The sequence below is a fragment of the Lissotriton vulgaris genome, chromosome 6 (assembly GCF_964263255.1).
Source record: "Lissotriton vulgaris chromosome 6, aLisVul1.2, whole genome shotgun sequence".
Lineage (NCBI taxonomy): Eukaryota > Metazoa > Chordata > Amphibia > Caudata > Salamandridae > Lissotriton > Lissotriton vulgaris.
In genome coordinates this window covers 536069339-536085589 of record NC_141694.1, presented here as the reverse complement: position 1 = coordinate 536085589, position 16251 = coordinate 536069339, and the positions used below count along the sequence as shown (strand labels likewise).

At 46.3% G+C, this 16251-nt stretch overlaps 1 protein-coding gene across 2 annotated transcripts in view; it reads left to right on the top strand.

Annotated features, from left to right (window-relative positions):
- The window catches only part of PHIP (PHIP subunit of CUL4-Ring ligase complex), a 2330659-nt gene that overhangs the window by 1544982 nt on the left and 769426 nt on the right, over positions 1-16251 (top strand). The window contains exons 28-29 of one of the 2 annotated variants that reach the window (XM_086926531.1): positions 4532-4643; positions 4753-4820. In XM_086926531.1, the coding sequence (XP_086782657.1) occupies positions 4532-4643; positions 4753-4820 (180 nt within the window). The remainder of the gene's footprint in view (positions 1-4531; positions 4644-4752; positions 4821-16251) is intronic. The other variant, XM_086926532.1, reaches the window with a different exon arrangement.

Here is a 16251-nt window from a genome sequence, read left to right as displayed (position 1 = left end):
CTTCAAGACCACTCCTCCATCCATGCCACCGCAGAACCACCGTGTGTCGGGGGACCACTTGACACTTCTGCAGGAGGAAGTTGATGGCCCTCTTGGCCAAGGGGGCCATCGAGCGCGTTCCTGGGCCAGAAGTAGGGCGTGGTTGCTATTCCCACTACTTTCTGGTACCCAAGAAGGACAAGGGGGGCCTACGTCCTATCTTGGATCTACGGAACGTCAACGGCTTCCTCCGGAAGGAGAAGTTCAAGATGTTGACACTGGCTCAGGTCCTGGCTGCTCTGGACCCGCAAGACTGGATGGTAGCGTTGGACTTGCAGGATGCGTATTTTCACATCCCCGTCCTGCCGGCCCACCGGCGTTACCTGCGGTTCACGGTAGGCCAGGGGCATTTTCAGTTTATCGTGCTCCCCTTTGGCCTTACCAGCGCCCCACGGGTGTTCACAAAGGTGATGGCGGTGGTCGCAGCCCATCCGCGCAGGTTAGGGGTTTCGGTCTTCCCCTACCTAGACGACTGGTTGTTGAAGGCGGGCTCGCCCCAGACAGTCGTCCACCACCTTCAGATGACGGCAGACCTCTTGCACGACCTGGGGTTCTCCATCAATGTGCCAAAATCACACCAGTGTCCCTCTCAAAAGCTCCTTTTCATCGGAGCGGTTCTGGACTCTTCGCAGTTTCGGGTTTATCCTCCGGAACGGCGGGTCCGGGATATACAGGCTTTGATTCCCATCTTTCAGCCGCTATCCCGGGTTTCGGTCAGGTTGACGCTGCGGCTGCTGGGGCTGATGGCTTCCTGCATCCTTCTGGTGCATCACGCCAGGTGGCGGATGCGGGCTCTGCAGTGGGACCTGAAGTTTCAGTGGGCCCAGCATCAGGGCAACTTGTCCGACCACGTCTTGATCTCGGAGGGCACTGCGAGACAACTGCAGTGGTGGCTTACGGACCGCGATTGGGTCAGTGGTAGATCCCTCTCCCTTCCCCAACCGGAGCACGTTGTTGTGACGGACGCGTCCCTCCAGGGCTGGGGTGGCCACTTGGGAGAGGCAGAGATCAGAGGCATCTGGTCTCCGGCGGAGTCCCGGCTCCATATCAACCTGTTGGAGCTACGGGCGATTCGTCTAGCACTGAAGGCATTCCTCCCCTTTGTCAACGGGAGTGTGGTGCAGGTGTTCACAGACAACACCACCGCCATGTGGTACTGCAACAAACAAGGCGGGGTGGGGTCGTGGACCCTTTGCCAGGAGGCTCTGCGCCTCTGGCAATGGCTGGAACGTCAGGGTGTGACTCTGACGGTTCAACACCTGGCAGGTTCTCTGAACGCCAGGGCGGACAAACTCAGCCGTCGGTGCTCGATGGATCACGAATGGCGTCTGAACTTTCTGCAATGGGGAGAGCCTTGGTTAGATCTATTCGCCACAGATGTCATCAGTTCTGCGCGTTGGAGTTTCCAAGACGGCACTCGCACGGCGACGCCTTTCGGCGCGAGTGGAGTTGCGGTCTGTTATACGCCTTTCCGCCTATACCACTTCTGCCCAGAGTGCTGAAGAAGATCAGGCGCGACCGGGCACAGGTTATCCTTGTGGCTCCGGACTGGGCTCGAAGGTACTGGTATCCCGAGCTACTCAGCATGTCAGTCGGTCCCCCGATCCGCCTGCCCCTTCAGGAGGACCTTCTGTTGCAGCAGCAGGGGACGGTCCTCCACCCGAACCTGTCCAGTCTCCACCTCCATGCTTGGAGATTGAGCGGCGGCAGTTGAGGCCATTTGACTTGCCTCCTGAAGTCTGTGATGTGATTCTGGCAGCCAGGCGTCCCTCCACAAAGTCGGTATACGCCTGTCGGTGGAACAGATTTGTGGCATGGTGCACAGCAAAGGCTGTGGATCCTCTTTCTGCCACTCTTTCCGAGGTTCTTCTGTTTCTTCTCTCTCTTGCCCAGCAGGGCTCTGCTCTGGGCACTATCAAGGGCTACCTTTCGGCCCTTTCAGCCTTTCTACGGCTTCCTGATCAGCCTTCTTTGTTCAAGTCCCCGATTGTAACGAGATTCTTGAAGGGCATCACACACATGTATCCACCTGTTCCGTTTGTGATGCCTCAGTGGGATTTGAACTTGGTTCTGACCTTTTTGATGTGTGCTCCCTTTGAGCCCCTTCATTCTTGTCCTCTCCGTCTCCTGACTTTAAAGACGGCTTTCCTGGTTGCCATCACCTCTGCCAGGAGAGTGAGTGAGCTCCAGGCTCTTTCTGTCCAACCTCCTTTCCTGTCCATTCATCCTGACAAGGTGGTTCTCAGGACTAGGCCTTCTTTCCTGCCCAAAGTAGTTTCTGCTTTTCACATCGGGCAGTCCATCACCCTCCCCTCCTTCTTCCCGCCTCCGCATCCTTCAAAGGATGAAGAGCGGCTCCATCGTCTGGACCCAAAACGTGCGCTTTCATTTTATATGGATCGCACACGCCAGTTCCGGGTGGATGACCAACTGTTTGTTGGCTACGTGGGTGCGAAGAAGGGACGGGCGGTGTGTAAACGAACCATCTCTCGGTGGGTCGTTCTGTGCATCAAAGCGTGCTACTCTTTGGCTCGGAAGGAGCCTCCTGTTGGGCTGAGGGCCCATTCCACTCGGGCCACGGCGGCTACTACTGCCCTGGGCCGGGGAGTCCCTTTGCAGGACATTTGCCAGGCGGCTACGTGGGCCTCGCTGCACACCTTTGCGAGGCACTACTGCCTGGACAGTCAAGTCCGGAGGGATGGCTTCTTTGGCCGTTCTGTCCTCCAGGACTTTCTGGTGTAGGAATGTATTGGTTCGCAGACCCACCACCGGGGTTGGTATTGCTGGGGTATCTATTCTAAGGTAAGGAATCTAACACTAACGTGTTTCTTTCAGATGAACAAGTTACTTACCTTCGGTAACGATATATCTGTAAGAAACATTAGTTAGTGTTAGATTCCTTACCGAACCCACCCATCCTCCCCGTTCTGCGAACTGATACCTAGGGTTAAGGACATCCCTTTCAGGGCCCTAGTTTCAAATGGCACCAGTGTTGGTTCTCTCATGGCACTGCGTTTTCTGGCGCGGAATAGCTGTGTACAAGAACTGACGTCAGCGCGCGGAGGCGGCGTCTATATACTCCAGCGACGTCATCACGGCGCACGACGCCGACGACGGACGCGGAGCCGCAGGGGACGCCTGCAGACGACGCCTACCGACGCGCAGGGGTACTGCTACGCAAAAGTTTCCGGATCCAGACTGACGCCTGGGGATATTCTAAGGTAAGGAATCTAACACTAACTAATGTTTCTTACAGATATATCGTTACCGAAGGTAAGTAACTTGTTCTTTGTGTTCTGTTATCCGGATCTTCATTTTACACTTTGTTTTACCAATATATAGTAACCCACAGGGGCAATTAATTGAATAGACTACTTGGGTTGAATTACAGTCAAAAGCTTGTTTAATTTTGATGTGATCACCTGTTTGTGGATGTAAGAATGTGTCCCCATTGATGGCGTTGTTACAGTGAATACAATTTCCACATTTTGTTGTTCCAGGTTTAGATACTATGACACTGGTTTTTTTTTATTGGATAACATTTCTTTCAAATTTCGGGCTCTATTGAACCCAAATAATGGTTTCTCTTTGTATATGACATTAAAATCAGATTCTTCCATTAGGAATTCCCAGCGCTTAAGAATGATGTGTTTTATTTCTGTTGATACAGTCGAACAGTTTTGAAAATATTTAATGATGATTAAATTGAATAAACGCATTGTTAAAACAATTGATGAATTGTGATAATTTTATGTAAATCAGGATAGATTGAAGTATGTATCCCAATAAGCTGTGCACAAGTGAGACCAGGTAGCCCTTGTAGCACCAGGACACTTTCGCTGCAAAGGATGGTAAGGCAGTGCAGAAAAGGACCATACTAAGTTAGATAGTCTCTGTATTGGGATCTGCTACTCATGGGCCAAGAAGTAGCCGCTGGAAGGTCTGAAAGCCCAGTCAACATGAGCCAAGGCGCTCCCCCTGCATTCTTCCACATCTGTCAGGCCACACATGTGCGTTAGTCCACGTTGACAAAGCCTTTCTGCCTTGATAGCGCTCGAAAAATTGCCACTTTACACAATCAGTCTTTGAGGAATTTTTAGTCTGAGCCATTTCACATATCCCAGCTGCTTTGGGAGGTACTGTTCAGTTATCTATTCACTAAGTGAGGAATCTATTGTTCGAGGTATCAATCAGGATGACAAATGACTTACCTTCATCAATGTTCTTTCTTGTGGATACTCTAAAAGCATATTCCTCAAGCCATCTCAACTTTCCGTTGTGTGGAATGACCTACTCGTATTAAAAAAAAAAAAAAAAAAGTTCTCCCAATTGCACCTAGGTGGTGTTCAGAAAGTGAGGAATCGGATCTGCGGTTCGGTAGAGTATCCATCAGAAAGAGCATTACTGCAGGTAAGTAACTTATTTATCTTGTCCTTGTATTGTTTAGCAAGTGTTATATATATATTTATATAATCTTTTTCTCCCCTTTCAGGTGACCGTTTTAGGTCAGTGATAGATGACGCTTGGTGGTTTGGTACAATTGAAAGTCAGGAACCTCTTCATTCAAAGTACCCGGATAGTCTCTTTCAATGTTACAATGTCTGGTAAGAAAGTAGTTTACTTTTATACATTATTTTTTAATATATTTTGTTATTGATAAAATACATTGTTTCTAAGTCATGGTTTCTAAGTAATGGTTTCTTTAAATTTTAGCTGGGACAATGGCGATACAGAGAAGATGAGCCCTTGGGATATGGAAGTTATCCCAAGAGCTGGTAGGTGTATGTTAAAATAATTTCTACTTTTATATTTATTCATTTTATTAAAAAAAATAAACATACACAAGCTTATGTATTTATGCATTCTTCTGTAACTAAGATTACATTGTTATCTAGCAAGTAAGTTCTTATTTCGATCCAAAAGTAAAGAAAGTGACCACAGAAACTCTCCCAAAAGCACTTGAAACGAATTCAAAATAAAGAAAAACGTTAAAAAAATTAGGAAGAGTGAGTATGTAAAGAACATTGTTCTGTTTTAGAACAATGTACCTATTCCTTTATTTTATTCTAGCTATATTGTGTAGAGAGACATGAAATACAGAAATATGTACTGGATTAGGAACTTATTGGAAAAACTGAAGTATAAGAATAAAGCATGAAATGAGGTAAAATTTTAATGGTAGATAAATGACTAATAAAAATGACAAAGGCCATAACATGCAAAATACAGTGGGATAAACAATTGATTGCTTCCCCAGATTGCACTTAGTTGCCATGCAGCTATGTATACAACAAGCTAAAGTTACCTCAGTGTATAAAGCTTTATCAAATTCCCCCAAACTAATTGGCACCCTTAATAAACTCACAGCTGTCGGGTTGCTGCTTGAAGCAAAAGAAAACTAACAGTGAAACAGAGCATTTCCAATGGGTGTTAGCGTGGAACTGGACTGGGACTGACAGTACTAATCTGAAACAAAGGAATCAAACTTGAGAAATAGAGGGCAAAGAAAGGCTCATATGAGACACACATAAAATGAAGGAATAACCGTCATGGAGAGCTGCTTTAATAAGAGGTTTATACATGCATGTACTTGGACACGTCTAGGTTAATGTGATTTGGCACCTACATTTTCATTCTCCAAAATGCAGTTTTCTATTTTGTTTTATGTATTTATTTCTCACAGTATTTTGAGAGAAATGTGTGTCATTAGATAGTCAAAAGATTTCACTCCCCTTTTAGACAATTTACATAATTTCAATTATAGACATCTACATAACCAACTAATTTGTATCCTTTCTTATAAACAAATATTCCAGTATTGCCTCTAAATATGTTCAATGTTAGGTTCTGAAAGCTAAGACGGCCAACACGTGTTTCGCGTCTCTTGATGCTTTTTCAAGGCCCAATTTGAAGTATTACTGTTTAATGCTTCCTACGATTTTTGATCAGATCATCACTAATGATTATTTTATAATTTGCAAAACTGTCTTCTGTTCACCTTCTTTGAATGGTATCATCGATCTAGATGGTCCTAGTGATTTAGTTGCCTAGGAGTTATTGTTTCAGTGGCACCAATTCTAATCCTTCATAGTTAGGATAAGAAATTTCCAATTCTAAACACAATTTTGGATAATCCCAGATGTTGATTAATCCTTGGACAACAATCATGAGGTACTGACGTCTCGGCAGCAACACTGTCGCTACGCACAATATTCAAATCCACGGCCGACTCTGAAAATCCCATCATCAAGAAGCTCCAACAGGAGCTCCGAGACAGGCAGAGATGCCCGCGCAGGCAAGACCACTTCCATCTGAAGGACTTTGCCTACAAAGAAGAGACACTTCTTCTAGGACACTCCACAAGTGTATTCTCTTCTACAACCCGCACTTACCAAAAGGACAAAGAAAAAAGCTGCCAGACATTCACTCCTCCCTCCTCCACCACCTTCATCTTTACTCCCTTCTTCCCCACTTCTTGCGGCTTCTCCTCATGGGTCACCGGAATCTTACGCTCACTCGGGTAGCTCTTGACCCTGCTCTCCAGCAGGGGACTTCCACGTCTCCATTTACCCACAGACGATAATTTGGAGTGATAAGATGTGGGTCCCCCATGAGATCATGACCTGGAGCTTGTCTTTTTCAGGGCTATCCCACCCGATAATAAACAATCAGTGGATTTGTAGAGAGCTTCTTGTGAAACGTGAGGCTCTCCAGCCACATACAATGGTGTCATACAATGTGTAGCTGCCTACTACAAGGTAGACATGCATGGCCTTTTTGTATGTCTTTTTATTGGCAATCATCAAGTAGTTGCAGTTCACAGTGCCCAGTAGTTCATACATAAGTATATTCTATTACCTACAACAGTCAGAATTGCCATTATTTTTCAAAAACATAAGCCAAATTACCCTCCTGCCCACGCCATTCATGGTATCCCCCATGTATCCACTTCCCACCCCAACTTGTTCCTTTTAACTTTGTGTATTACGACGGACAGCACCAGTGATAAATGTGTGGTTGTTAACCTCTTCGTTTAGTCAGATAGATATGCTTGGCTTTAATCTGCTCCGCCTAAAATATTGGCTGTGGTTGTTTCCCAGTTCTCTTTTTATCCATTAGGATGAAGAACTAATGAGTTGTATGGCTATAGTGTAACATGAAGGAGGGGGGGGGGGGCAGTGTATCATCCTTAACAGTTTGAGTGAACTTCTCATCCAAGGAATCCCAGCCTTGAGGAAATTGAGCAATGGGGTATTTAGGTTTAAGGCGCCCTCTCTTGGAAACTTTCGGATATCAGCCAGTGGATGGTTGCCTGGCACCAAGAATGCCGGGGGTAGAGAGATTTTCCATCTCGTAATATGGTGTCGCACCAATAGCGGAGTTAGATCTAGGAATTTAGTCGCGGGTCTGTCTTCGTGTGGGTGGAAAAAAGACCAAACAGGAGTTCCTCTAAGGAATTACTAAAACAATGCCCTGTAACTTGGAGTATGGTAATGATTACTGTTGAATATTTATGCACAACCATAATATGTGGGGGAGGTCTGCATTGGGGAAGTGGCAACAAGTGCAGAGTGAAAGAGGCACTTGGTAAATCTTGGACTATGACTAGGGGTGAGATATGCTTTTTTCAGAATATTAAATTGAATATATTTGAAACACAAGTTGCGCAACACTTTGAGTATGACCGTATGTGTTACCATTCCAAAAAATGCAGGAGGCAGCCTATGAAGCCTTCCTGCTTCTCTCAAAGGGAAGATCTGATAGAGACATCTAACTACAGATTCCTTACCTATGAATTATATCCAGGTGCCAGACTGGATCCGGAATTTGTTTTTACAGTAGTACCTCTGTGCGTCAGTAGAGGGTGGCAAACAGCTCCTTAGGGACATTGTCCTCCAGATGTGTCACCTATAGAGTCAGTATAAGCCCTCCCCTGACGCTCTGATGTCAGTTTCTTCTTTCAACAAAGAGAAAATCCCTGTTTAAACAATACTAAGCAAGAGTGGCTTGACGGACAGATGTTGGACAAGGAGAAGGCTATGAATATAGTTCTCTCCGTACTATTTTACTCATGACAAACTATATGAACAGGCAGACAATTGAGCATATATATAAAAATATCAGTAGGGGTCAGTAGAGGCCGGATTTTAAGAACCAGATTTCTTCACTAAAGCAAAAAGGTGAAATCTGTGCCAACGAGGGTGTCGCCCATCTGATCTTTATTAATACGAACAGATCTTTTGAGACACAGGACCCAACCCTGACATTTACGGTGGTTCCTCCGTGCAAAAACATAGGCTTCATTCTATTGACCGCGAAGCCTGTGAAAATATCGATAGTCCAAGCAATTCCGTTATGGAGGGAAGGAAATTTTAAACTCCTTGGCACATTCAAGCCAGACATTGAATCAATCTGTAACAAAAGTCCTGAAGAAGGTGTGAAGACTTAAAAAGCACCGAAACGCCGCGTCGACTGTTTTTGTTTACCTTTGATTCAAATAATCTTACCATTGTACCACTTTCGGTGGTTTTTAATTGCAATGTTTTTATTTCTGTTTTAGATTGTAACCCATGTTGGGAGGTAATAAACTGCACTAATTTTTTTAACCAACAACTACTGACCCCTACTGATATTTTTATATATATGCTCAATTGTCTGCCTGTTCATATAGTTTGTCATGAGTAAAATAGTACGGAGAGAACTATATTCATAGCCTTCTCCTTGTCCAACATCTGTCCGTCAAGCCACTCTTGCTTAGTATTGTTTAAACAGGGATTTTCTCTTTGTTGATACCAATACCCCCTTCCCTGCTATACACACCGGGGGTACCTCCTTTTCTTTAACTGTCAGTTTCTTCTTTTCCACGCTTCCATCGTGGATCGGGAGAGCGGTTCCTCAGGCCGTTTTTTTTTTTGCCTGCTTTGGCATTTTTGTCATGGAACAGTGCGTCTTCGATTTTTCTCATGTCGTCGGGGTTCAAACTCTGTGAGTCCGGTGGACAGCAGGATGTGGGCCACAGACCCTCATAATCTTTGTAGGTGGTGCCTCGGGAACACCATGACTCAGAGGCGTGCTACTCCTGTTGCCAACTTTGCATGAAGCTCTTGGTGGCGTGGTTGTCGCAGGCTTTGCATCTTCACGGTCTTGGTCTCTCTTCAGACAACGCTTGAGAGCCTGCTCCAGAATTCCTTCTTGCGTGCGTGTAGGAAGGTGGATACCTGACTATGGTTGCCCCAACTTTTTGCCTGGTGTTTTGCTGGTTTTCCGACTTAGTTGGCCTGGGACCCTGCCAATCAGGACCCCAGGCCTACTGCTCTCTCTGTAAAATGGATTCCATGTACCTTAGGTACATTTCCAATTGGTACTGGGCCACCTTATCAGACCCTGTAACTCAGGGCATAGGTGTACCCAGGGCCTACCAGGGGCTGAAGCATGTATTATGCCACCCCTGGCTAGCCATCTAAATCTGACACAACTGGCTGCACGACAGCTGGGGCAAGGTGGTGTAATCACCCTTTGCTTTAGATATAGTATACCTATATCTAACCCTAAAAATGGACACACAGATTCCTATCAGTCACTCCTATGGCAGGCCTTGACAATCCTGAAGGCAGAGTGCTTGGAATCGTGTGAGATGGTGCTCTGGCATGAGCTGAGCCCGTTTGCAGCTTGCGGAACCAAGTCCTAATAGCTGTTCCATGATAACGCATACCATATACTCTTAAGTGCATTATAATCCTCGCGGTTAAATGCTATCTCTGGTATCGCTTTATCAAAACATGTCGAGTAAGGTGTCATACGAATTGGAATACTAACCCCTCGCCAATTCTGGCGACGGGGTTAGCATTCCACCCTTCTAGAGGGACACGACATGTATGTAACTGTGAACCCTGGTTAAAGTTAATTCGAGCCTCAGCATCACAAAATGGATGCTGCCACCACAGACACGAGTCTGACCCCCTGCAGCTGGGAGTCCTTCCAGCGAGGGGAGCTTGGACAAAGGGTTTCCTGTCAGGGGCGGTGTTAGCACCATCCCAGATAGGGTTTTGTGTATCCTGGGTAGGCAGGGCTTTACAGGAAGGTGACTGCAAGTGGCACCCCGGTGCTCACTACGCATCTGCCGGCTAGAACCAGTTCCAGGGGCACACCAGCCCCTGGCCTGGGGAAAGTCCGGCATGGGAGAGGGGTGTAACCACCCCCCTCCCTGGTCCCACCCCTAGGGCAGGACCTAGTCGCGTACCCACCCCTTTCTTTAGGATAAAGGCAGGAGCGGGGACCCTTCCAAATTAGATCATCTTTGAATCAAGAAACTACTTTCTACGAAAGGAACTCTCGACTTCTTCTTAAGATTTCTCCCTTGTGGCTAAGGAGTAGTCACCCTGCACCCGCAGGCACCATCAAGAACTCTGCGGTTTGCTGCACGTCCTTTCTCCGGAATCCGACTGACCAGCTCGACGAGACCCGGCTTCCCTGGCACCTCTGACCTCTACCTACCTCTACAGCTAAGCTGGGAACCGTAGGTGCGACGAGACCTCGAGGGACCGGCCATCATCAGAACTGCACGACATCTATCCAGCACGACCGCCGAGGGATCCTCTGGTGAGTGCTTTGGGGTCCGAGAAGCCCCGACCCTGAGCAGCTCCAGCACCGAAGACCAGCCCCCCAGCATCCACGAGATCTGCGTGGGGCCCTTCTGCTCTTTGGCTGCTCACCGCGTTGTCTGGCTACTAGCCCGCTGGCTTGTGGCCTTCCCGACGACGACCAACGACGACAACACTGCTGGTCTGGTTGCTCCTGACTGGCCCTTGCTCCCTTCCAAAAGAGGAGCACCCCGGACCCTCCTGGTCCACTCCAGACGCCATTTTAGGTCCACCGCGTGGGCTTGAATTTGCCAAGACTTGTTGCCCCTGGTCCGTGAGACTGCAGAGCCCAGCGTCGCCCACTCACCTGGTCGAGGTGACTACCATCCGGTGCCATCCTGGTGCCCATCTGATCACTGGCTAGTGATTAAGAACTTGGTCCCCTCTGCTTTCAGGTGTCATCCATCTTCGATCCAGGCTTGGATCACTTCGAACAATCTTCACTGGTTGCCTGCCAGCAACTCTTTCTTCAGGCTCCTGGTTCGTCAACGAGGATTCCCGACGTCTTTACAGACCTATGCAGCCACAGCCCCTGGGCTAGGTAACTTTGGCATTTCGGTGCCCCAGCATAGCCTCACTATCCAAGGGTCCAGATCCACTGTCGTTTTCGACCTACCTAGTCGGGTTCGCCCGAGAAAACTAACTTTGCTTTTACTAGCTCCCATAGACTTTGTCCCGCATCCCGCGTGAGAGTGCACACTCTGCACCCGAGTCCCCTAGGCCTCCTACTCGTAATCTGAACGTTCAGTAACGTAGTCCTAGCGATTCCAAAGCCTATTAGTCCAGTACTTACATGCTAGTAATTTTGCATTCCACTTTTAGAGTATATGGTTTTTCGTGCCCCTCGGGCATTTGTGTAAATTGTGCAACTTAAAGTATTTTCGTAAGAGTTTTGTTGTGTGCTTAGTACCCTGTCCTCATAAAGAGTACAGGGCTGTTGTGATCTAAATAAATACACTGTTTATTTTCATAACACTTGTGTGGTGTCCTTTCACTTGGTGTTCAAGGGGTATATGTGATGATATAACAGCTGGCTTAACACGCCCTCTAGATTTTAGCCCGAAGACTGCTCGTATCCATGCTACTAGGATAGCTGGTCTATAAGGTTGACTTACAACCAATCATCAATAAGGGTTGTTTGGACTGATGCAAAGTGCTCACTAGAATAGTGAACACTATATATCAGGCCAACTTCTCACAGTGCGTCCTTTTACCTTGATTTCCAAAGGTAAGTTGAGACGCAAGCGGTCAAAATTGGGGCATTCCCTGATTTTACTGTGTATGCTCTGCATCTCTGATGCCCCTTCCCTGCCTTTGGTTGAGGAGGTGTTACTGGAGTCTGCCCCTTGCCTCCCTGATTTCCCTGAAGCCTGGCCAACTTTGGGACAGATGCAGGAGAAATATTTCTCTCTACATGCCATGTTTGGGTCTCTCCCTCCTTCTGGTGCACTTTTCAGCCCCAAGGAGGTCAGAGGAGCCTTGACTGAATTCACAGCGGCGAGGTTACCATAGTCTTTATTTAGGCCCTTTGACTCCGTAGTGGGTCAGTGTTGGCACTGGTGCCCAGCTCTTTTGGGTTCCCACCTGCGATGCCAGCGGCGCTGATCGGTGCTACGCCATCTCTCCTTTTCAGTGCCGGACGGCATTGCAGCATCAACGCCAGACAGCGCAGAGGCAGGGGCGGAGTTGCAGGTCTCTTTAGAAAATGTTCCTCTACTTTTGAGGAGACCCTTTCTATAACACAGGTTTTTAGAGTAGGAGGAGAAGAGATACCCTTTATTAACCCCATAAATGACACTGTCCAGCCTCCTCTGTAGTTGGTTGGCTGACTGAGCTGGGTGGGGTTTTTAGCCTTGAGGTCTCAATATCCTCAGGCCTCTTTTCTCCTCCCGGCCACGCTACAAAGGTAAGCTCCACCTTTGCAGACCTTCTGAGGCGGGCATCTGTGGTTCTGGAGCTGTCTTCTGTGGAGGTGGCCACTGGCCCATGAATTGATGTGTCTCATTGGGGCCAAACAGGGGTTGAGCCTGTGCCTCCCTACAGCGAAGCCTTATATATTTTGTTTGGATCTTGAGCTAAACCTACTACGGGGGTCCTCTGTGGATCGGTCTATAGTACATAGACACCATCCTGCCCCCAGGGACATGGCCTGCCTTCTCAGGAAACCTACTTTGCTCATTTTTGTGGTACAAGCCACTGGAACCTGGGAATCCAGGCGTTTTGACACTTATCGTAGGCATATTTTCTCTGTCACTAGTTCAGCCTTGTGGTCACTTAATACCGCTTGTGTTATGGGCCGATTTTGTCATGCGTTGTGGGTTTCGGTCATGCGCCTGCTAGCCTCGCTTCCCGATGAGACCCGTAATGATCTTACCCAGATACTCGACGATGGCCAATAAGCAACTAAATTGCAGATACCACAGACTCTGTTGCACTCTGCCGTTGTGCCTGGCTGTACAGCTTTGTTTTTTTGGAGGCTGTTCATGCCACCTTTGTAGACATGCCCTCCAATGGTGTAAATTTGTTCAACACTCCGCATTGCAGCATTTTCGGGACAGTCCGGATGGAACAGAATCTTGACTCTGCTTTTCTATACCTTTTGCCTCCCTACTTCCTCCTGTACTAGGTTTGTCTGGAGGACCTTCCTCTTTGATTTCTTTCACATATGAGCCCTTCTAGATCAGAGCCCATTGTTTTTTTTTTTCTTTTCAAAGTTCCTATTCCACATACTGGTGGCACCCGGTGAGGTGTTCCTGCCTTTTTCAAGTAATATTATCCTTTCTGAAAGTTTTGATGACCGGTTATGGTTCTTTTATACTGGGATGTATATCACTATGTGGCCCTGTTGCTATAGGGTGTTCTTCATGTTTTAATATGATTTTTCTACCCAAGTTCTTTTTCTATATAGAGTATTTTGCTTCCATTGTTCGAATGCACTGTTGCCTTGTTCCCTGTTCTACGGGGTTCATCTTCTTTATGCATACCTAGATATGTTTCTGGCACTTTTGTATCCCCTATATAGGTCTTCAATTTTTGTACCTCTGGAAAGATAGTGCAACTATTTTCCGACTTGCACCAATGCCCCCACCATTTTTTTTTTGTCCGGTGTATCCCTCTTCACCATGGGTCATTCCTTAAACTTTATCTAACATCCTTCTTTCCCTAGTAGAAGCAGTGGGACGAGTGGCATAGTTCTTGTCCAACGGTATATTGTCCCTTCCTAACCTAGGCAGTGCTCTTAATTAGTACCTTTATCAGTGCTTTTTGGCACTTCTTCTTGTGCTGCTCTCACTGCGCATTGGCTCACAACTCTATTCTTCTGTCCCACTGCCTTGTTGTCTTTACTCTGCTTCATCTCCACAAGACACTATTATTGCTTTTCAGTTTGGTGAAATGCATTGTACCTTTGTTCCTACAGGCAACACTTATTTGACAGCTCAGATACCAACCATGTCATTTAGTTTCTGAAAAGGTGTTCTCCCCTTTTCGGCATTTGTGGCACTTCTCATTTTAAGATCCCTTCTTGAGCGCATGTTCCTTTAACATTATGGTTCCATCTTCCATGGGATTGTTTGGCAAGGAGGCTTGGTGCTCCCTTTGGATTATTTTCCTTAGAGTTCCTCTCACTCCTCACAGGACACAAGGTTTCTAACCCTCAGGGGTTGGTTATACCACGTTTACCTTACTTTGTGGGTTCCCTCTGCTTGAAGGATTCTTTATTTCTCGTCTTAAGGCCTTCTCTTCCTTTGTAAGGTGTGGGGTATTTTCTCTTCCATAGTTGTAGTATAATAGTTTATTGCTGTGCTTAGACTATACCTTCCGATTATTTTTCTGGTCTGGTCTCTTGTAGAGACATTCTTTCCTGGCCTCAACACTTGTTGTGCTCGTATGCACTGCAACACCATCTGTTATTTGTTTTTCCATGCTGGTATTTTGTTTTGAGACTTCCATTTTCGTGGGGGCTTTGTCTTTACAGAACTATGTACTCTCTTTTATCCAATACTTCAGCCAGATCTAGCTCTGTCTGATATCTCTTTTTCTATCCGGTTTGAGACTGTTTGTCTCTCTAGACCTTCTGTGTGTTGGCCTTTGTTTCAACCTTATCTGCTTATAGACCTAAGTAATTTCTCTATTTTAGCAGAGTTTTCACACCTGCTGTTTTCCTTCACGATCATCTATTAATCGCCTGATTGTAGCTCTATCAGTCAATAGCATGGTTTTTATGTTTTGGTTGGCATTATTTTTCTGGGGTGTGTGATGTCCCCCCCCATCCCTCTCCCCCCCCTCCCTCTATCCGAAATATCTATAATTTTGACAGATTCAGTCTATGGCCGATGTAGGTGTGTAATTATATGTATCTTTTTCTTGTGCTGAATTTCTTCAAAGGGCTTATGTGCCTGCTTACGTAACTGTATCATTCTGCGTGTTCCTGTGGTCCTTAACTTGGTCATTGCATATGCAATTGTATATCCTTTCCTTTTCTGTGACTTCTATGTTAGATAGTCCCAGAGGGTTACCTTTTCTCTAAAAGTGTTTTCTCCGAACAAGAGTGGTCTTTGCCAGTAGTTGTTGCTCTTGCAATACTTCTATTATAGCTGTGATTGGTGCCTTCGCTATCGTAGATGTGATCTGAGATTTCTTTTAAATTGTGTTTCTTAAGGCAGGGTTAGATCACATACTTGTTTTCTATGCCAAGGAGCTCTGGCTCAATGGCATTGGCTGTTGTCCTTGGTCCTTCAGCCTTGCTCACCCATGGTTCGTATATCATCATGGTAACTGTGTAGTATTTGTTTCGAAGGAGTGTTGTCTTCTGACACTTCTTCATTGCTCTACTATTAGTAACATTTTCCTCATGCTTTTCAATGCAACTTCACTTCCCTACGTGCTTTACCACAGCCCTTCTGGTAAAGTCACCTATATTCCTAAGGCTGCCCTGTCTCTCTATCTTATTGCAGACTGGCTAGTCCTATTCAGGGATCTTTAGTGGGATTAGTTTGCAGACCCTCCAGGGATGGTATTGCTAGGGAATCTGATTCAGTGGTAAGGAATCGGTGGCTAGATGTTTATATCAGATGAACAAGTTACTTACCTCCGGTAGTACCTTTTCTGGTAGAGACAGGATCTAGCTTCATCCTCCCCTGTCTGTGAACTGGTTTCTACTTTTGCCTACAAGATCCCTTTATGGGCATTCTAATGCCTTTCATTAGGACTTAGTCATTGTTTTCACATAAAGACGACTCTTTTTGGGCACACTGTTTCCATAGGCAGTTTTTATTTGTGGCTCTCCGTTTTTAGGCATGGAAAATAGTCACGGAAAAACTGGCATCAGCATGTCAAGGTAGGGTTTATATGGTCTTTTCAAAGTTGGTCCACGTCGCTACAGAGCTGCCCAATGCCGTCTACGACACGCAGAGGTACTGCTGTTAAAAAATAAAAAATAAATTGGGGATCCAGTCTGGCACCTAGGGAAAATTCAAAGGTGTTGATTCTGCGGCTAGAGCCTGGCTGTACCAGATAAGGCATTACCGAATGTAAGTAACTCATTCTTCTGAAGTTAAGTAGGGTGAATACA